The 23,228-nt window shown below is 36.9% G+C and overlaps 1 protein-coding gene, 1 non-coding gene and 1 pseudogene across 3 annotated transcripts in view; 2 read left to right on the top strand and 1 right to left on the bottom strand.

Annotated features, from left to right (window-relative positions):
• Positions 1 to 424: 424 nt before the first annotated feature.
• The window catches only part of MINDY2 (MINDY lysine 48 deubiquitinase 2), a 78,613-nt gene continuing 55,809 nt past the window's right edge, over positions 425 to 23,228 (bottom strand). For both annotated transcript variants that reach the window (XM_068536344.1, XM_068536353.1), the window contains 3 exons: positions 4,706 to 4,879; positions 2,145 to 2,339; positions 425 to 873 (listed from right to left, as the gene is read on the bottom strand). In XM_068536344.1, the coding sequence (XP_068392445.1) occupies positions 745 to 873; positions 2,145 to 2,339; positions 4,706 to 4,879 (498 nt within the window). In that variant the 3' untranslated portion in view covers positions 425 to 744. The remainder of the gene's footprint in view (positions 874 to 2,144; positions 2,340 to 4,705; positions 4,880 to 23,228) is intronic.
• Positions 4,222 to 4,328, top strand: LOC137777015 (U6 spliceosomal RNA). Its single transcript, XR_011076380.1, has one exon. It is a non-coding gene; the product is annotated as a U6 spliceosomal RNA (small nuclear RNA).
• Positions 9,908 to 10,472, top strand: LOC137759754 (RING finger protein 11 pseudogene; annotated as a pseudogene).

Genomic DNA, 23,228 nt, shown 5'->3' with positions numbered 1-23,228 from the left:
CAAAATTCCTCAAATTTTATAACACTACAAAGTTATTAAGATTTGATTTTGATGAGTATTGGTGTTATGTAATTTTTTTTTATTGGAAAAGAAATACAAATCTTTTTTTTTTCTATCTAAATTAAATCCAAGCTCCATTATCAGTTCTCAAGATATATCTAAAATGTACATTCCTAAAGAAAGGTAAAGCTGTTCAAGGGCTGAACTAGTCCAATATACGATTGAGGGTTATTTATTCTTGTTATTTTTGTCTTTTCTTTTTCTTTTTAAATCTATATTAAACCCCTGGTTTCTCACGGATTAGATCATAATTTAACATTGTAAAAATTAATTTCAGAAATTATTGTGCTAATATTTAGATTTGAGGAAGGAATCAGACAAAATCAATTACCTCTATTCATTGTTAGAACAGAAGATGAAATAGCTTACTAACTGATATGAGTTATGAATGTCACTATGACACAAATTTGCTGTGATTTGCTTATTTGGCTACAAGTGCATTATTTTTCATGAATGACAACACACAGCATTTTCAACTTGTAACATGAAACTCCAGCTCGTAAAGAGTGTACTGTGTGACTTGAAAAAGTCTGATTGTAACTAAGTAACAACCTTTCCCCTGAAAAACATGAACAAAATCCATTGGGAAATCAGGCACAGACGGTATTTATCGGTTTTTCTTCCTTTCCTCCTATGGTTTTGTTTCTGAAGACATACAGATGGTTCCAACAAGATCCACACTTGTTACAAAATGACACAGCTATTTTTTTCCTTTTCTTTTTCTTTATCTTTTTCTCGAGGTTCCTTTCGTTTACGTTCACTATTCCCAGATTGTCTGCCACTCGATGGAGAGGCTTGTGCTGGCTGGCTTTGCTTTAAGAAAAATAAACAGGAAAAAATTACCACAATTTGTCCAAGATGCTTAAGCATAGTTATCTAGAAAGAAAAACTACAGGAGTGAAAGGAATTATTAATGGAAAAAGGCTATTGGTGTATAGACTTGTTATGTGATATGGTATCTGAATAACTGCCTCTATCATTCAGAATAGATATAATTAATGTATCCATTATTCTAAGTAAATGGAACTTCAAACAATAAATAACATATAGCATTATATTGCCTGAAGACTCAAATTCAAGATAACTTATGTTAAAGTTCAGGAAATGTTAAAGAAAGTGACACCTTTTGGCAAGCTACAATAGTTCTCCAAGATCTCATTAAATACTATAATAAACAGATTTTAAAAGGAGGGAAAAAAAACCCTGAGGACTCAGAGTGTGAAATGTGTATTCTGTGAAATGAGAGAACTTTTTTAGTGAAAAGCTAATCATAACATGGTAGGTTTTAAATTTTAAGCTTGGAGTAGTCAATATTTCTAGAAATAGAAATGTTATACCTATTTTAATAGAGACCTCTATATTTAAAGTTTCATCAGAACTTAAAGGGCATCAAGCTTTCTTGAATACCCAAATCAAAGGAATAGTTCTAGCATGGTACAAACATAAAAGAAGGGAAATATTTTTTTCATTTAATGAAATGAGATTTAAGAAATAGAAACCCCCTTAGTTACATTTTCAGTGCTTAAAACATTTAGCTGGGGAAAGTGGAAAGGTGCTAACCTTTGTTGAATACTTAGCACATGTCAAACATTGGATTAAATGCTAACATTATTTATTCTTAACCACAAACCTAAGGGTTAAGTATTATCTTCTTTTTTCCAGATAGGGAAAATGAAGCTAAGAGATGTAGAGGACTTTGCCCATGTTGCACCTAGTAAGGGGAGACAGAAGCAGAAAATGCAAATCCACATTTATCTGGCTCCAAAGTCTACATTCTTTCCAGCAGTACCTCATACTGCCTTCTAAGTGATAGGAAAGATTTGTTCAAATTGGTTTATATTGTTTGAAGCTATTAAGAACTTAATAAATTTGGAAAATCTTCCCATCAGAACCTCAGAAAAAGTAAATTTAACTAAATTAGAAATATATTAAGATAATCACAAACTTAGGACAATGTCATAAAATCCATGGATGCTAAAAATGCTAACAGAGTCAATACCTAACTTAAAAGTTTTTATCTCAGCACAAATTTCTTTATTGCTAAAGTGATCATTATATTTAAGAATCAGAACACTAGTTTTTACCTGGGCCTGTGTAGAAGCAGAAGCAGCAGCTGCTGCTGCTTGTTCCTGTTCCTGGTAATATTGAGAAGCTCGTCTATCTTCTTCTTCTTGGAGTTTCTTTGCTAGTTCCAAATCACTGATTCCTTCAGGTATTTGTTCCCAATTGATCTCTTGGCTCTGCTGTTCTTGTTGTAGAGATAATGCCATAAGATAGTCCTAAGAAATTAAATGATAACCATTTTTAGCTATGAGAGTTTATCCAAGAACTAACGTGTGTGAATATAGGGGTTATATCTACAAACCTATGAGAGTGGCTTTTAAAAAACATACCAGAGGGTAAATGTAAAAATAGAAGTTTTCTATTTATTTCTGTTTGGGAGGTATGAAATTATTTCAGTGATGTTGCCATTGTTATAAATATTTTAAATATTCATTTGGAATTCTTTCTAGAAGCAGTATATAAGGCATTCAGAAAAGCTTAAAAAAAAAAAACCACATGTCTGTAGAAAATTGTTACAAAGGAAAAAAGCATAAATAAGAAAGTTAAGATTACCATAATATCATTACACAGAGCCAACTACTGTTAACAATTAATATATAATTGTTATATATTAATCATTTTTTTCTATATTCACATACAAACACAAACACATCGCCCATCTCCCAACCCCTGAAACTATCATAATCTGCTTTCTTTTCCATTTAATGCCATAAAGGTCTTCTGTTTAAAAAAAAGTCATAAGAACTTCCCAAGATTATTTATTAAATATTCTTCCAAAAGATGATTTTTAAAGCCAACATAGCTGTCCATCATACAATCATATTCAGTTACTTAACTATGCCCTTCTCCTCCTACACACACACCCAGATTATTTCCTATGAGAGAAAGTGATGCATCTTTGGTCAAAAGTTATATTATCTAACATAACATCCACTTTTATTAAGAATTAGTGCTGAATGAAACTTGACTACTCTTGTGCACCTCCCCCAATCTACCCTCAAAATAAGAGAATTTTAAATAACCACAGAGGATATGTAAAAGGTTGTTGCCTGTGAAGACCTTGTACTATCTAGCATGATTATCTTACTGACATCAAGAATTTGTCCTTCGTATTTTTCTCCTCAATTCTTCAAACTCTGCTCTTTGCCAAGTCCCTTCCTTGCTACTTTTAAAGACAATATCATACATATATTCTCAACACCCTACGACTAGATTACTGTGGCAATCTATTGCTTTACTTCATTCCTGTGCCACTATTTTTTACATACAGTGGTTAGAAAAATCCTGTATATTTCTCTTAAGTAACACTTAAAAAACCATGCCCCTGTATATCTTCTGAAGGAAAATGAGTATGTTGATTATTATGGCTGTTTGTCAAAGGAGAGCCAAGAGTCCTAGAAAGATCAGCATTTGTTTGGATCGAGTATGCTTTTGTCCATTCATAGCTTACTATTCAAATTACCATTATAGAACTTAACATATAACATTAGTTGGTCAAATACCTGCCCCCCCCCAACTAGACTGCAGAATCTTTGAGGACAGGACTGAATGATTTATCTTTGTGTCCCCAGGACGTAGTTATAGTGCTCAATACAATTGCTCAATGAATAATGGTTAAATGAACACAGTCTCTATGCACTTAAATTGTTATCAGCGAAACATGTGCCAACTGTTTAACATAAACATATTTCTGCCTCAGTTGAGGAAAATGTCACATCACTGTTATACTTCTAGTAATAAACACACTTGTGGCTCTAAGCCTACCAACCAATAGCAGGCAAAAATCTCATCTGTCTCAGTTCTAAATAAGAATTCTGCTCAGTAGTGCAGCTCCTGCTGTAAGTGTCTGTTCCTCCTTACCTTGGACTCTAAGGCTTAGAACACCCCCCTACTCTTTATCCAGTGTATGCTATCTTCAAGACTCTTTCTTTTCTACTTTTTCTGACTAACCAAAATAGATCTCAAATATGTACTTGTCTCTTCATCTCTACCACCAAGGCTAAGCCATCATCACCTCTTGCTTGGACTGCTAGTCTGCTTACAACCGTGTCCTTCCTATGCATTTGCCACATAGCAGGTTTTTAAAAAGGTATAATAGTGCTCACTTTGGCAGCATAAATACTAAAATTGGAACGATACAGAGAAGATTAGCACGGCTCCTATGCAAGGATGACACGCAAATTTGTGAAGCATTCCATATTTTTTTACAGAAGTAGAAATATACTGTTATACACATGAAACATATAATGTTATAAACTAATGTTACCTCAATTTTAAAAAAGGTAAAGTAGATCATGTCACTTCCATGTTTAATACTTGGCATACCTTCCCTACTACAATTAGAATAAAATTTAAACTCTTTACCATGACCTTCACAGTTCAATATAATCTGGCCTTCTGAACCAAAGTGTACAATTAATGTACATGTAGAATAATAACCTACCTATTTAGGAAGTGTCAGGAAAATTTCACAAGTATATTAATGAACAAATCTTTAGTTCAAAAATTTGGATAACTAAATTCACATTTGAAAGGAATGAGCACTTTAAACAATATGAAGAAGATAAAACAACAAATTTACCTGATCTATCTGATCTTGTTGTCCTCTGTATACAGTTTCAGGATCAGAAGGAGGTCGCAGATGAAATTCTGAGTCACAGAAATTTCCATCGCCATCAACATTGTGTAGGCTTTCCCAAACAACTTTTTCTTCAGTGAGAAACCCCTGGTCTGTTACCAACAAATACAGTAGACCCTTAATAAGAAATAAGAAAAAGGATTGTTAAATTGATCAAAGCTAGTTAATATTTAAGAGAAATTGTATAATCTTTTTAAAACATATAATTATTCCTACTAGTTAGATCTGCACAACATACTAAATAGTTGACCAAGTAGATATCTTATTTGCTCACTGAATTATATCTACTTGGCTTTGAATATAGTTTATAAAAGGTACACTACAGTATGATGAGAAATAGGAGTTCTTGGCATGTTCAACTAATTCATAACTTATAAATAGCCCTAGGGGTTTTTTAATCTCATTTCACAAAATAGAAAAATACTATACAAGTTCCTAAAAAATATATCAGATAACAAATAAGACACAGTCACAATAAAATTATATCATATTGCCTGTTTTTAAAAAAAATTAAGCACATATGACTAATCCATTTCATATCAATTTTTCCTTCTCTGCACCATTAGCTGCTCTTAATCTGTACACCAACAGTACTTTGTACTTTTTCTATAGTAGCATTAAATCACACTGTACAATGATTATGTTTTCCTCCTCGTTCCCCAGACTGTATTTTTTAATCTATCTCTGGGCCTACTGTAGGCTGTATCATAAAGTTGGAGCCTAATATCTATTGAATTAATCAATGAAGTCATAATGTATTTACAGTCATTACCATAGAATTTAGCATTGATCTCTAATTGCTCATATGCATTAGTTTTAACTCCAATCATATGTAAAGTGTCCCTAGTATACCATATAACGTTTGTAAGCCATTTTTATTTCAGATTTGCCAAGGACAAGACTTTCATTTACTTGTTCAGAGTTCCCACTGGTTAATATAGTGTTTATTATTGCACAAGAATCATACTTTTCAAGTTCTCACTTATACAGAATCTTAATAATAAGAAGAAATTCCTTTAAAGAATTTGGTGGTGAGGGTAGAGAATTACTGAATAAATTCTGAAGCTTTAAAAAAAACTAAGTAGTTGTTATTTTTGAACATTTACTATGTGTCCAGCACTATGGGACACAGCTCCTCCTAAAGTACAAAGTCTTTCCTGTTGTCTAGTAGCAGTTACATTCAAGAATCAGCTGTAGGTACTGATTAATTTACAAGGTCACTGAAATTACTATTGCAACATGAAAAGGATTCATAAAGAAACACATTTTGGTATAAAGTTTAAAGACATGGTTTTAAGCAAATATTAAGTCCAGGCTCATGTTTTGTTTTGTTTTTTAAATCAGGTATGTTCCAATTTATCAAATATTGAATGCCTACCATATGCTTAGCACTATGCTAAGTGCTTGAGGATTCATCTCATGGGTAGTAATGATCCCACCTTACTCTGGTATTAGTGCCCCTTTTATGTGACTTCATAGAATCCTGGACTTAACAGTATTATAGTACTTTATACATTGAGTTGCAGTTGTCTGTTTACTTAATCATCTCTCTTAATACATTTTAAGCTCCTTGAGGACCAGAGCCATGTTTTATTCACCCATGCAGTCTCATTACCTAACATATTTTTAATACCCAGTTAGGGTCTACCTTGTTCTGGGATAATTTAAGAGAAAAACTAATTTTCCACTGAATAGATCTGACCCTTCTCTTTATACTTATCACAATGTGTTTCAACATATTATATAATATCTAAGTTTTACAGTTTATTTTGTATAGATCATATATTAGATTGGCTGTTTGTTGGAAAGGAACTATAATCTTATCAATAATTTTCCTCCAAATGACACTTTAGGATAGGTAAATTCTGGGAGCGTTTCTATTGAAAGCTACTATCATCCATAGCACATGAATATTTAAAAGTTTTAACTAAAAGTATCCATTTCTTGGTATAGGTGACCTGTCTTCTCATGGACCATCAGCCTCAATTTCTTCCTCTTTTAGATCTTGACATTTATCAAAAAAAAGCCTGTAACTGGTCCACTGTCAACAATGCTGGTTATTACTTAAAATAACAAAGCATGTGTCAGTATAGTACTTAATACTTTAGGCCCATTTGTTCCTGAGAGTCTACAATTAAATCACCATCAAGAATATTTCTTGGGGATTCCCTGGAGGTCCAGTGTTTAGGACCTGGCGCTTTCACTGCTGTGGCCCGGGTTCAATCCCTGGTTGGGGAACTAAGATCCCGCAAGCCGCATGACGCGGCCAAAAAGGAAAAAAAAAAAAAAAAGAATATTTCTTGCTTTTGTATCCCAGCACTTCTGTTAATATTATCTAGACAAAGCTTTCTTTTCTAAGCCTTAAATCTTCTGCCTAATCTCACTCACCAGTCTTTAAAATATTAATTTCACAAAAAAATACAGAATGCATATATTAAATTAATAAATTGTTTATTAATGTATAAAATGTATGTTTATTATTACATAAAAACAAATGACATTAGATAGTTTTTATAATTTTTTTTTAAATGGGCAATTAAATCACAAAAGAAGACTGAACGAAAACCTGTTCTATCTAAAATACTCTGATAATTCTATATAGGGTATATACGTTACTTTTATTAACAATATACATAATACTAACACATTTTGTAAATTGGTAAAATAGAAGAAAACCTGATTATGTAATACAAAAGTTAAGTAATTCCAGCCTTTAAAATACAGAGGAAAGCACTGCCTGAATATTTCTGTTTAACTAGCTTGGATTTGAATTATTTAAAGTCTTTGGACCTTAGTTTTCTTTTCTTATAAAGTGATACAGAAGCAGTGAGACGAGAGGATTTCTAAGGAATTTTATAAATTGAAAGATGAACTTTACTCCTACTTAACAAACATCAGTCTCACCTACCAGTAACTTTCTTACCCACCCAGAGAGGCAAAGCTGTTGAGGGTGTGAAGTTAAAAGTCAGACTGGAGCTGTTTACAAGTTGTGTGGTCTTGGGCAAGTTACTCAGGGCTTTAAGCCTGTTCTCTCAGATGTAAAGTGGGAAGTTGGGAAAATTAAATGAGATAATGAACGTAAAATCCTTAGTATAATGCAGGGCACATGAACAGCCCCTAAATCTATCTCGGTTTCTGTATCTATCTCCTTTTCCTGCCTCTTATTTAAAAGGAAAAGATGGATCTCTCTGCCTGTACTGTGGAATCACTTTTCTTACTCTGTTACCACATTTCTTTCCCCTTCCCACCTCTAAAAAATTTTTTTAAAAGAAAGTGACAATTCGGAAATTCCCTGGTGGTCCATTGGTTAGGACTCCACGCTTCCATTGCAGGGGGCATGGGTTTGATCCCTGGTCGGGGAACTAAGATCCTACAAGGCGCATGGCACGGCCAAAAAAAAAAAGAAAAAGAAAGTGACAATTTTTGATGTATCGACTACCTTTTAAAAATATCTAAATTAAGTGAATTTTTACTTAAGTGTAGCCTTCTGTGGAAAAAAAAAATTCCCACCATAGTCTTAGTCAAAGAGAAAAGTGAATGGACAAACTTATTTTATTTCTTTAATATGGCTTTAGTACTTATCTTGAACTGTATCTCCTTCTAAACTACTCTCACTTCTAATCCCTAAATGTAAAGTAAAAAAGCAAACTAATAAAAGCCAAACTTAAACACCTTGGTTTCGAATATACTCCAGTGAGTTGTCAATAATTTAAAACCAAGAGGTAGAGGAAACAGTCAAGACATGGATATAAAAGTTGATATGGGAAAGGGATGATCAAGGGGGAGTCACGATGGGGAAAGATCTAGGCAGATGTCGTTATTTAACCAAAGATCTAGAAGCTAGGTGATCTAGACAGAGGCCAACCAATCAGTAGTTTATTTTACTCAGGAGCAAGCAGGGGGTCTTCCCTGGTGGTGCGGTGGTTGGAAGTCTGCCTGCCAGTGCAGAGAACGCGGGTTCGATCCCTGGTCTGGGAGGATCCCACGTGCTGCGAAGCGACTGGACTGGACCCGTGTGCCACAACTGCTGGGCCTGTGCTCTAGGGCCCTTAGGCCACAATTGCTGAGCCTGTGGGCCACGGCTACTGAGGCTCGCATGCCTGGAGCCTGTGCTCTGCGGTGGGAGAGGCCACCGTGGTGAGGGGCCCTCGTGCCGCGGCGAGGGCTGGCCCCCGCTTGCCGCGGCTGTTGAGTGCCCGCGTGCAGCAGCGGGGATCCAACGCAGCCAAAAATAAACAAATAAATTTAAAAATTTATTTAAAAAAAAAGAGCAAGCAGGAAGTATTAGAGAAGCAGAGGAGGATCATTAAAATAAAAATGAATAACTAGATCTTGGATATAGAATTATATATATAAGAATCCCGAAGCAGAACAGACCAAAATGGGTCTGTTTCTAGGAAAGTGGGGATTTATTTACAGCCCATTTTTATACTTTCAAATTTCCTGTCTGGTTAAAAAGTCATCTCACTATTTAGAACCACAAGAATGGCCCTGAAAGCATCTGCACTCTCACTAGCATCTCCTCCTGCTACTTTCAGATCCTAATCTTAGTTATGCTGATGAAAAGCACAGATCTTCGTAGGATGATGTACTCAATGTGGATTTGCCAAAATGATCTGCCCAGTTTAACTGTACGACATTAGATGGAATTACATGGAGCAAGATAACATACGAGATAGAAATTAGGGGTATATGTATTTTTGCCACTGGACAGGTGAGGGAAGAATAGTTTAATCAAGGGTTCATGGAGAGTGCTATTACAACGAATAACTAACAAGAGCTGGACTTGATTGCTTTGCTAGTAATGGAAGAGGTACTTGTCCAGAGTTTAGGAATGGTAAACCACAAAACTAGAAGTAAGAGGAGTTTCCAAAAACAGGAAGTCAACTAGTATCTGTTGTCAGAGAAAATGTCATGAGAGACTGTGCAGTCAAAACCATAGATCCATACACAGTTGGGAAGTGTGAAGTTGACTGGTAAATTATTATAATAATTAAGAATAGGAGAAAAGTATAATAGGGAAAAAATCAATTTAATTCACACATCCTCTGTGACTCTGCGATGACAGAAGGCCTAATTAAAAAGTCTACGGAGGGGAGAAGACTGTCAAAACAGCGCACGGATCCCACACCCCAGCCCCGGAAGATGGGGAACTGCCTCAAGTCCCCCACTTCGGATGACATCTCCCTGCTTCACGAGTCTCAGTCCGACCGGGCTAGCTTTGGCGAGGGGACGGAGCAGGATCAGGAGCCGCCGCCGCCGCCGTATCAGGAACAAGTTCCAGTTCCGGTGGATCATCCAACACCTAGCCAGACTCGCCCAGCAACTCAGCTGACTGAAGAGGAACAAATTAGGAGAGCTGAAAGAATAGGCCTTACACAGCATTTGCCTAAAGGAGTTTATGAACCTGGAAGAGATGGATCAGAAAAAAAGATCCGGGAGTACGTGATCTGTATGATGGACTTTGTTCACGGGGACCCAATTCGATTTCTGCCGTGCATGCACGTCTATCATCTGGACTGTACAGACGACTGGTTGATGAGATCCTTCACATGCCCCTCCTGCATGGAGCCAGTTGATGCAGCACTGCTTTCGTCCTATGAGACTAATTGAGCCAGGGTCTCTCATCTGACTTCAAGTGAACCATCATTTTTGGTGGTTTTGCTCTTTTGTCACTGAGCCCAGAGAGCCAGGGATTAGGGATTAAGATCATGCACAAAAGTTTCCTAAATATTCCTGAATGGCTGCAGATGTTGGGGAAAAGTATGTGATATTTTAGAAACTTAGGGGGAAAAGTAGGAAGGTATTTTTATGTAAAGCCTTGACCCAGTGTTCAAAAATATAATTGTATTTAGACCTTGTTACCGCTCCAGTACATAGGAACTGTGTAAAGTGTTAAAGCAGCTGTATAAGTTTAAATTGTGTATGTCGAAGATTAGGAAAAAGATAGTAGCTGTTTTTCCTAAATGAAATAACTTTCTTCTTCCCCCCACCCAAATTCTTTTCTCAAGTTGCTGGCATTTGGGTCAAGGTTTTATTAAAAGCTACATTTTATAACACTGGCACAAAAAAAGTAGTTTTAAGCTTGTTTGTACAGTTCTTTTTTTTCCATTGGAAATGTAATTCATTGCCTTAGGTCTTTTTAAATAGTGTATTATTATAGTTGGGGCTGGCTCTATGCTTGAAAACCCGTTTATTTATAACCTGTTATAAGTGCTATATCTGTTTGCAGTTAGGAAATGCAGAATTTAAAGTGATCTCCTAGTGTGTAAGCAAGCTGAGATGCACTATCCCTTTTCTATAAAAAAATGAGTTAATGTGTCAAGAAACCAACTCTAGTAAAGTGGGATTTAATATTACCCTTTCTTATGTGTTTCACCTAATTATTTTGGTTGTTAATATGGTGATAATTAAAAGTCAAGGTAAATTTTAAACATTAAGAATTCTGATTTATTGAGCTTGAATTATGCCACCATGCTTAGGTAAAAATGAAAGTGGCACCATGGTTAAACTGAGAAAAGTTTCTCAGTTGTAACAATTTTGATTTATTCTTTCCTGTGAACTCCTTCCCTGTATTGTAGTGCTGAGGTTATTGAAGTTATGTAAAACACATCTCTGTTTCTGTTTCTTGGAAGGACAGTCCTGCTAGTTGACTGACAATTCTAAGCCGGGAGAATTAAGATAAATGTGTTTCATGTTTTGCACACAAATGCAGAATTTGTATAACCACATGACTTCATAGTTGTGATCTCAAAAAAGAAGGAATTTCTCTTTTATCTTTTTCTTGCAGTTAATATAAGAACACTGAATCTCTAAGCTTCTGAAGTGTTAGAAGTAGAGATGGCCTAGTAAGGATGTAGTTGTAATGTTTTATCCATTTAGCATGTGTTTATTTTTCTTAAAGTACTCAAAGGTGACATATTTGTTCAACTCAGTGATATTACAGCTAAAAAATCATTCATTAGCAAAAGGAGAAGTAATCTCAACCCAACAAATCAGAAATTTTCTTATTATTTTATATTGAGTTGAACATTTGACTTTAACACTTTTCTACATACAAAACACAAGTCTCTTGAAGGGTTCTTCATAATTGCATTATAGAAGAATTTAGTACGTCATAAGCACTTAAAGATTTGACATTCAACTGTAGCAGTATCTATGTTGGTTAATTTTCTTATAAGCCCCACGATGAGTTTGAGAAAAATTTAAAGAAATTAGATTATCAGGTTCTGTTAAATTGTCACATGTATCTTGCTTAAGTTTTTGTTCATTAATTTATATCCAATTACATAAAGCAAATTTGGAGGAAACACCTGAAGTTGTGCAATATTTTCAGAGATATTACTTTTTTTTAATCTTTGTGTTTTCTACTTAAACATGATGTCTGTCATCAAGTATTATAGTCACTTTCTTTTTCTCAAGATTGTTAAATTGATAAATGAACTTTTTTTTTTTTTAATCATCTTCCATGTTGCTGTTAGTCTTTATTACAAGGCTTCTTTCACAGAAGTTTGGCAGTAATATTGAAGGAACCAGGATTGAGCTGAATGCTTTTTTTTTTTAAGGTACTTTGTATTCTTTAATTTTGATCTTCACATACCGTGTTAAGAACCATCAATTTTGGCTTTTACCAAGTTAAATAAAGTTATAATACAGTGGCAAAAAAAAAAAAAAAGTCTATGGAGGGCTTCCCTGGTGGCACAGTGGTTAGGAATCTGCCTGCCAATGCAGGGGACATGGGTTCAAGGCCTTGTCCGGGAAGATCCCACAGGCTGCAAAGCAACTAAGCCTGTGCGCCACAACTACTGAGCCTGCGCTCTAGAGCCCGCGAGCCACAATTACTGAGCCCGTGTGCCACAACTACTGAAGCCCGTGCACCTAGAGCCCATGCTCCGCAACAAGAGAAGCCACCGCAATGAGAAGCCCTCACACAGCAAGGAAGAGTAGCCCCTGCTCGCCGCAACTAGAGAAAGCCTGCACACAGCCAACGATGACTCAACACAACCAAAAATAAATAAAAATAAAATTAATTAAAAAAAAAAAGTCTATGGAAATGGAATCATAAAGCTAGTAAACAGAGAATACTTTGTCCAGTTTTAGAAATATGGTTTGAGAGAGTCACCAAAAAGCTTAACCGAACAAGAGAATTTGCCCCTGCCTCTATCCAAAGTCTAGATACAGGAGTTAGAACAGAGATATAGTACTAGAGAATGTTAAAGGAGACACATACCTTCCCTTTGGTCAAACAAAAGTCCACGGCTCATACATCTCTAGAGTTCCAAAAGAATTTAGATGACAAAAATATTTTACACACAAGGTAGAATTTAGTAAATTGCTAAGGAAATTGGTACAACCTATAAAGAAACTAGAGATTCCCTTTCCTAGGTAATCCTTTTTGTCCCAACACAGACTTCTTGTTGGTCTTGGTCCTGAGATGATAATGGCATATGATACGATACGGGTACCAAAAAGTATAAAGATCCTTTCTGCAAATCACAGTAAAAATAAGCCCCACTAATAGAATAATACACTTATAGATACTTTTGACTGATTGCCAACTTATTACAGACTGGCAGTTTATTATTATTATAGGTCCCTAGTTATAGACACTATTTATCTGTAGTAGAAAATATTCTATCCAGATATTAAATTTATTTTTTGTTGGAAGTATATCTAGAGGGACTTCCCTGGTAGTCCAGTCATAAAGAATCCGCCTTCCAATGCAGGGGATGCGGGTTCAATCCCTGGTCAGGGAACTAAGATCTCACGTGCCGCAGGGCAACTAAAGCCCACGCGCCTCAACTAGAGAGCTCACGTACTGAAACTACAGAGCCCACGTGCTCTGGAGCCCGTGCGCCACAACAAAGAGCCCATGTGCTCTACAGCCTGCGCGCCACTAGAGAAGAGAAAACCCACATGCTACAACTAGAGAGAAGCCCATGCGCCGCAATGAAGAGCCCACATGCCACAACTAAAGATCCCGTGGGACTTCTCTGGTGGCACAGTGGTTAAGAATCCGCCTGCCAATGCAAGGCACACGGGTTCAGTCCCTGGTCCAGGAAGATCCCACATGCTTCAGAGCAACTAAGCCTGTGTGCCACAACTACTGAGCCTGCGCTCTAGAGCCCGCAAGCCACAACTACTGAGCTCACGTGCCACACTGAAGCCTGTGCACCTAGAGCCCATGCTCTGCAACTAGAGAAGCCACTGCAATGAGGAGTGCACACACCACAACGAAGAGTAGCCCCCGCTCGCCACAGCTAGAGAAAACCCGAGCACAGCAATGAAGACCCAACACAGCCAAAAATAAATATATTAAAAAAAAAAAAAAAGATCCTGCATGCCTCATCAAAGATTCCGCGTGCCACAACTAAGACCTGACACAGCCATAAAAATAAATAAATAAATAAAATAAATATTTTTTTAAAAAAAGAAAGTATATCTAGAATTCCATGGAATGAACTGTGTTTATACTCTAGTTGTTCCAAAGAGTTCACAGGGGCAGGAAGATGCAAAATAAAGTGATCATTAAATATGAATGCATAAAATGGCCCTAAAAATCTCAGGGTCCTTCAAAAGTGAAATGTTAAAAGTCCTTATGAAGATCTAATGCAGCAGTAAAAGTAGGCATATCTTGTTGGAAAAAGCAGCTTTCTAGTTTTTCCTTACTTATATCCTTACAGATTCCCTAGGGCTCAAGTTTATAAAGAACTACAGAAACTCTAACAATCCAGCAATTAGTGGTACAGAATAATAGTTTTAATGCTGAACAGTTTAATAGAACAAGGGCACAATCTTCCATCTTATTTCCTTATCAAGCAAATGGAGGAACCCCTTCCTTAAATTGTATTAAGTATTCCTTTAGGGCTTCTAGTTCTACACCAACAACCGAAGAAGTGCTATAGATTTTGTGGTAAGTCGGTTATCAGTCACTGGGTCAATTAGGAGGGAAAGTGTCTCTGACTCTTATAAAGAATGTACTCATTGGGTACTTTGCCAGAGTAAAGCAGTGTCTAATTTAAAGACCCTCAGAACTGGAAAGAAAGTTCAACAGGAATATAGGAAATAGAACTGAGAGGATTATAATGAGGCAGATACAAATAGCCCAAAGACCCAAAAGATTCCTGGAAAACACAGGATTTATGTCTAAAAAGGACTTACTTCACCAAATGTAACACAAGGTCCTTGATTAGATCCTGCTTTGAACAAACCATCCATAAAACCATTTGGGGGACAAATGGGGAATCTGAATATGGACTGGGTATGAGATGATATTAAAAATTATAGATAACTTTGTTAGATACAATAATGGTACTGTGATTTGAAAGGGAAGTGTTCTTGTTTAGAGATACATATTTAAGTATAAGCAAAAATATAAAAATAGATAAAAAATAATACAATGTCAAAATTGTTAAAAGTCGGTGATGAGTATAATAGGAACACATTAAATTAGTCTCATCATTTTTCTGTAAGTTTCCAATTTTTCGTAAAAAACAGTGCTACTGTTTCAGTTTGGTGGTCACTACAGAAAATAATACCATTTCCCCCTAGTGACTGGCCACCAGGATAGTTGTTTCCATTTATCCCTTCTATAAAAATAGGACTACCAGGAATTCCCTGGTAGTCCAGTGGTTAGGACTCATTGATTTCACTGCCGAGGGCCCAGGTTCGATCCCTGGTTGGGATACTAAGATCCTACAAGCCACGTGGCATGGACAAAAAAAAAAACCAAAACCGGACTACCTTGTAAACAATGGTGTTGTTTTTTTTTCTAGGAAAATATTTATAAGTTTGGACAATATCATCATGTACATAATAACATCATGCCCCTAAATTCCTTTGCTCTACTATTCTTTGATGCACCCACTTCACAAAGTCCCAAATCTAGGATAACTAACTACCTTCACCAGGCCTACACTCTGATGAATACTCCCGCAGAAAAATGACACAAGTGGTATATTCATGTAATAATTACCATCCTTAACACTGCCTAGTGATTCTTAATTTCTCTAGTTAGTCCTTTCTCCCACATGCTGTAAAGACTACTTCAAATTTTCTTTCTTCAAATCTGGAACCAAACCTTCCTACCCCTCCTCAGTCTCAGTAAATGATCTTGCCTTCCACATTACAGAAAATAGAAACATTGAAACAATAACTTTCTCTATTTCCTGCCATCAAAATCTATAAACTTACCTGTAGCTCTACTCATAGTCTATTCTTTCCCTCCTTTACAATGGAGAGGTCTCTTTTTAAACCAAAGGTCAATCCCTTTTACCTGTGAAAATGTCTATCCTTTCTCACCTTCTTGGAGGCTTCTAACATTATCTCCTCTCCTAAATTTTCAACATTTCTGTCTATTGAGTCCTTCAATATTTTAACATGGTCAAGTCTCTCATATTAAACAAAAACAACCTTCCCTGGATTCCACACTCTACTATAGCTATGAGCCATTGTGTCTGTGCCTCCTCACAGACAAACTGTTTCAAAAGTTGCCTATAATCTGTTTCTAGTATCTGAGACCCCAATCATTTCTTAACCAATTCAATGAGTTTTTTTTTCTGCTTCCACCATTCTTTAAAAGATATCAATGAAATCCATATCCCTAATGAACACTTTCCCCCCAAGTGTTCTTATCTTACTCATCTTTTCAATAGCATTTAACAATTGAGATCTCCATTTTTCTTGAAACACTCTCTCCTTGTTGGTTTACATGATACTATATTCTTTAGATTTTCCTTTTGTTCTTTTCTTTCTGTCTCCTTTGCCAGTTTATACTCCACTAGTTGATCCTTAAATGTTGGCACTCCTCAAATCTCTGTCGTAGGCCTTCTCTTTTCTTCCAATTCCACATTTTTCTTGTAAATCTCATACTCCCCCTCTCCCTATTTGTACACAAAACTTATTCCAGTCCTGAACCATTTAACCAACATTTCCACTCGGAGGGATGCCTCAGAAGCAGCTCTAACAGTTCTAAAAGTTCACATCATTTTTCTCTTCCAGTGTTCTGTGTTTCGATAAAGAGCATCATCATTCATCCAGTTGTTCATGCTTAGAACCCAGAAATCATTCTTTCTTTTTTTAAATTAAAGAATAATAATTTACAATACCGTATTAGTTTCAGGTGTACAGCAAAGTGACTCAGTTACACATATTTTCTCAGATTCTTTTCCATTATAGGCTATGACAAGATATTGAATATAGTTCCCTGCTATACAGTAAATCCTTGTTGTTTTTCTATTTTACATATAGTACTGTGTATCTGTTAATCCCATACTCCTAATTATCCCTCCTCCCCGCTTTCCCCTTTGGTGACCATAAGTTTGTTTTCTATGTCTGTGAGGCTGTTTCTGTTTTGTAAATAAACTCATTTGTGTTATTTTTTAGATTCCACATGTAAGTGATATACAGTATTTGTCTTTCTCTGTCTGACTTATTTCACTCAGCATGATAATCTCTAGGTCCATCCATGTTGCTTCAAATGGCAATATTTCATTCTTTTTTATGGTTAACATTCCATTGTATATATACACCACATCTTCCTTGTCCATTCATCTGTTGATGGACACTTAGGCTGCTTCCATGTCTTGGCTATTGTAAACAGTGCTGCTATGAACATAGGGGTGCATGGACCTTTTTGAATTAGAGTTTTTGTCTTTTCCGGATATATGCCCAGGAGAGGAATTGCTGGATCATATGGTAGTTCTATTTTTAGTTTTTTAAGGAACCTCCATACTGTTTTCCATAGTGGCTAAACCAATTAACATTCCCACCAACAGTGGGAATATTAATATTCCCACATATTAATGTTTCTCCACACCCTCTCCAGCATTTATTATTTGTAGACTTTTTGATGATGGCCATTCTGACCAGTGTGAGGTGATATCTCATTGTGGTTTTCATTTGCATTTCTCTAATAATTAGCAGTGTTGAGCATCTTTTCGTGTGCCTGCTGGCCAGCTGTATGTCTTTTTGGAGAAATGTTTATTTAGGTCTTCTGCCCATTTTTTGACTTGGTTGTTTGTTTTTTTGATATTAAGTTGTATGAGCTCTTTGTATATTTTGGAAATTAATCCTTTATTTGTCACATCATTTGCAAATATTTTCTTCCATTCGTGGGTTGCCTTTTTGTTGATGATTTCCTACACTGTGCAAAAGCTTTTAAATTTGTTTAGGTTCCATTTGTTTATTTTTACATTTATTTTGCCCTGGGAGACTGATCTAAGAAAATATTGCTGTGATTTATGTCAAAGAATGTCTCCCCTATGTTTTATTCTATGTAATGGTGGCCTCGTAGAATGAATTTGGTAGTGTTCCCTCCTCTTCAATCTTCTGGAATAGTTTGAGAAGGATGAGTTCTTCTTTGTATGTTTGGTAGAATTCCCCAGTAAAGCCATCTGGTCCTGGACTTTTGTTTGCAGGGAGTTTTTTGGGTGTGTTTTTGTTTTGTTTTGTTTTTTACAGATTCTATTTCATTTCTAGTGATCAGTCTGTTCAAATTATCTGTTTCTTCTTCTTTTTTTTTTTTTTTTATAGATTGAGAAACTGATTGGAAATTGAATGCAAACTAAGACCACTTGACTGTTACTGAAATGAATAGCCCAGTTTGCTTTTTTCTTTTTTTTTTAAAGAAATTCACAGTCTTTTATTTATTTATTTATTTATTTATGACTGTGTTGAGTCTTCGCTTCTGTGCGAGGGCTTTCTCTAGTTGCGGCAAGTGGGGACCACTCTTCATCGCGGTGCGCGGGCCTCTCACCATTGCGGCCTCTCTTGTTGCGGAGCACAGGCTCCAGATGCGCAGGCTCAGTAATTGTGGCTCACGGGCCCAGTTGCTCCGTGGCATGTGGGATCTTCCCAGACCAGGGCTCGAACCCGTGTCCCCTGCATTGGCAGGCAGATTCTCAACCACTGCACCACCAGGGAAGCCCCTATCTGTTTCTTCTTGATTCAGTTTTGGCAAGCTGTATGTTTATAGAAACTGTCCATTTTTTGTAGGTTGTCCCAATTTGTTGGCACAGGAGTTTTATGGTGTCATGTCTTATATTTAAGTCTTTAAGGCATTTTGAGTTTATTTTTGTGCATGGTGTGAGGGAATATTCTAACTTCATTGACTTACATGCAGCTGTCCAGCTTTCCCAACACCACTTGCTAAAGAGACTGTCTTTTCTCCACTGTATATTCTTGCCTCCTTTGTCAAAGAGTAATTGACCATAGGTGTGTGGGTTTACTCCAGGGTTCTTTATTCTGGTCCGTTGATCCATATGTGTTTTTGCGCCAATACCATGCTGTTTTGATTACTGTAGCTTTGCAGTATTGTCTGACATCTGGGAAGATTATGCCTACAGCTTTGTTCTTTTTCCTCAGGATTGCTTTGGCAATTCTGAGTCTCTTGTGGTTCCTTATAAATTTTAGGATTATTCTAATTCTGTGTAAAATGTCACAGGTAATTTGAAAGGGACTGAATTAAATCTGTAGATTGCTTTGGGTAGTATGGCCATTTTAACAATATTAATTCTTCCAATCCAAGACCGCAGGATATCTTTCCATTTCTTTGAATCTTCTTCAGTTTCCTTTATCAATGTTTAATAGTTCTCAGTGTTTAGGTCTTTCACCTTCTTGGTTAGGTTTATTTCTAGGTTGTTTTTTTTTTTTGGGGGGGGTGCAATTTTAAACTTTTTTTTTACTTTCCTTTTCTGATATTTGTTAGTATAAAGAAATGCAACAGATTTTCTGTATACTAATCCTGCTACCTTACTGAATTCATTTATTAGTTCTAACAGGTTTTGTGCAGAGGCTTTAGGGTTTTCTGTATAGAGTCTTGCATACAAAGAAAATTTTACCTCTTCCCTTCCAATCTGGACACATTTTATTTATTTTTCTTGTCTGATTGCTGTGGCTAGAACTTTCAATACTATGTTGAATAGAAGTGGTGAGAGTGGGCATCCTTGTCTTGCTGCTGAATTTAGCAAGAAGGCTTTCAGCTTTTCACCATTGAGTATTATATTGGCTATGGGTTTGTCATAAATGGCTTTTATTATTTTTAAAATTTATTTATTTATTTATTTGGCGTGTCGGGTCTTGGTTGTGGCATGCGGGATCTTCGTTGTGGCATGCGGGATCTTTCGTTGCAGTGCATGGGCTTCTCTCTAGTTGTGGCATGCGGGCTCTAGAGCACAGGGGCTCAGTAGTTGTGGCACGCAGGCTTAGTTGCCCTGCAGCATGTGGGATCTTAGTTCCCCGACCAGGGATTGAACCCGCATCCCCTGCATTGGAAGGCAGATTCTTAACCACTGGACCACCAGAGAAGTCCCATAAATGGCTTTTATTGTTGAGATGTGTTCCCTCTGTACCCATTTTGGTGAGAGTTTTTATCATTAATCGATGTTGAATTTTATCAAATGCTTTTTCTGCATCTATTGAGAAGATCATTTGATTTTTGTCTTTTCTTTTGTTGATTTGGCACATCACATTAACTGATTTGCATGTGTTTGAAACATCCTTGAAACCCTGGAATGAATCCAACTTGATCATGGTGTATGATCCTTTTTATGTATTGTTGGATTCAGTTTGCTAATACTTCATTGAGGATTTTTGCAACTATATTCATCAAAGATATTGGCCTGTAATTTCTTTTGTGGTGTCTTTGTGTGATTTTTGGTATCAGGGTGATGGTGGCTTCATAGAGTGACTTTGGTAGTGTTCCCTCCTCTTCAATCTTTTGGAATAGTTGGAGAAGGATAAGTTCTCTGTATGTTTGGTAGAATTCTCCAGTAAAGCCATCTGGTTCTGGACTTTTGTTTGCAGGGGGTTTTTTGGGTTTTGTTTTTTCATTTTTTTTTTTTTTGTTTTTTTTTTTTACAGATTCTATTTCACTTCTAGTGATCAGTCTGTTCAAATTATCTTATTTTAAAAATTAATTTATTTTTGGCTGCCTTGGGTCTTCATTGCTACATGCAGGCTTTCTTTAGTTGTGTCAAGCAGGGGCTACTCTTCGTTGCGGTGCATGGGCTTCTCATCGCAGTGGCTTCTCTTGTTGTGGAGCATGGGCTCTAGGCGCACGGGCTTTAGTAGTTGTGGCACACGGGCTCAGTAGTTGTGGCACACGGGCTATAGAGTGCAGGCTCAACAGTTGTGGCGCACAGGCTTAGTTGCTCTGCGGCATGTGGGATCTTCCCAGACCAGGGCTCGAACCTGTGTTCCCTACATTGGCAGGCAGATTCTTAACCACTGCGCCACCAGGGAAGCCCCAAATTATTTTGACTCAGCTTTGGCAAGCTGTATGTTTATAGAAACTTGTCCATTTTTTTCTAGGTTGTCCCAATTTGTCGGCATATAACTATTCATAGTATTTCTTATGATTTTTTTGTATTTCTGCAGTATTGGCTATTAATTCTCCTCTTTCATTTCTTATTTTGTTTACTTGGGTCTTCTCTCTTTTCTTCTTGGAGAGCCTGGCTAGAAGTTTGTCGATTTTGTTTATCCTTTCAAAAAACTGGCTCTTGGGGCTTCCATGGTGGCGTGGTGGTTAAGAATCCACCTGCCAATGCAGGGGATACAGGCTTGAGCCCTGGTCCAGGAAGATCCCACATGCCGCAGAGCAACTAAGCCCATGCGCCACAACTACTGTGCCTGCGCTCTACAGCCTGTGAGCCACAATTACTGAGCCTGAGTGCCACAACTACTGAAGCCGATGCGCCTAGAGCCCATGCTCCACAACAAGAGAAGCCACCGCAATGAGAAGCCCGTGCACCGCAACGAAGAGTAGCCCCTGGTTGCTGCAACTAGAGAAAGCCCACGTGCAGCAACAAAGACCCAACACAGCTAAAAATAATTAATTTTTAAAAAAAGAGCTCTTGGTTTCATTGATTTTTTCTATTTTTTAAAATGTCTATTTTATTTATTTCCTCTCCGACCTCTATTATTTCCTTCCTTCTGCTGACTTCGGATTTTGTTTGCTCTTCTTTTTCTAATTCTCTTAGGTGGTAGGTTAGATGGCTTGAGATTTTTCTTGTTTTTTGAGGAAGGCCTGTATTGCTATGAAATTCCCTCGTAGAACTGCTTTTGCTGCATCCCATAGATTTTGTAAAGTTGTGTTTTCATTGTCATTTGTCTCAAGATATTTTCTAATATCTTCTTTGATTTCATTGTTACCCACTCTTTTTTTAGTAGCATGTTGTTTAGTCTTCATGTAATTGTTTTTCTCTCATTTTTCTTTCTTTGGTTCATTTCTAGTTTCATACCATTGTGGTCAGAAAAGATGCTTGAAATAATTTCTATCCTCTTTCTTATTTTTCACATCTTAATCACCAAATCTGGTTGATTACATCTCCTAAATGTCTATGGAATCTGTCTACTCTCCATTTCTCTACATCTTATTTCAAGTCACTACAGTCTCTTACTTGCCCTCCTACAATAGTCTCCTAATTAAATACACATCCACTCTTGCCCCAAAGTCCAAAGCACCTTAATGTTATACAAGGGGCAGGGAGATACACACCACTAGTGATACACTGTTTAGCTATAGAATAAGGTTTACTGAGAAAAACTTAGAAGTGAGAAATAGCAGAATGTACACATTCTCTTGGCTATCATTATCTCACGGAAATGCATACTCAGTCCAGAAACAGACCCAATGCAGAAAATGCTCCAGGAGAGGCGCATCCTTCCCAACCACAAAGGAAGATTGCGAATACCTAGGTGACGAGTAAAGGACTTCCAGGTCAGGGACATGGCCTTGATTGAAAAAAAAAAAAAAAGGGAACGTCTAAAGCTCAATTTTGGGAGGTTGTAAAACAACCACTCATGACAGCCAGAGACGTTGTTTTCTCAATTGAACTATCTCACCCCTGCGGAGGAAAAAAAAAAAGAGAGAGAAAGAACAAAAAGAACGACTAGGCCATCAGGAGACCAAAGTCTATTTCTCTCATTCATTCATTCATTTATTTATTTATTTTTGGCCACACAGCTTGGCTTGTGGGATCTTAGTTCCCTGTCCAGGGACTGAACCCAGGCCCTGGCAGTGAAAGTGCCAAGTCCTGACCACTGGACTGCCAGAGAATTCCCTATTTCTCCTTTTAACTTAGGACTCTACAAGATCTGCTACCTATCTCTTGAGCCTTACATCATGCCTCTTATTTTCTATGCTTCAGTCGCATAGCCCTTCTTCGAATTCCTTAAAAAGTTAGGTTATTTCCCTCCTCAGGGCTTTTGCGCACATGTTCCATCTGCTTAGTTAACCACGCCATCCCCCTTTTTTTCCTGACATCTTCAAATAGGTTATAAGTCCTAATAAAAGTACTCACAGCATGTTGTATGTACCCTTCACAGAGTGTATCTCAACAGAAATGATACCTACTTGTGTAATTATTTAACATCTGTCCTTTGTCAAACTAGGAGGTCCTTAAATAGCAGGAACTATAGCTGTCTTGCTCAGACTGCAGTCCAATACTTAGCTAAGTACCCAGTC

This window comes from Eschrichtius robustus, chromosome 1 (genome assembly GCF_028021215.1).
Source record: "Eschrichtius robustus isolate mEscRob2 chromosome 1, mEscRob2.pri, whole genome shotgun sequence".
NCBI classification, from domain to species: Eukaryota; Metazoa; Chordata; class Mammalia; order Artiodactyla; family Eschrichtiidae; genus Eschrichtius; species Eschrichtius robustus.
Note: the sequence above shows the minus strand (reverse complement) of the source record. Positions and strands in the feature narration are given on the sequence as shown.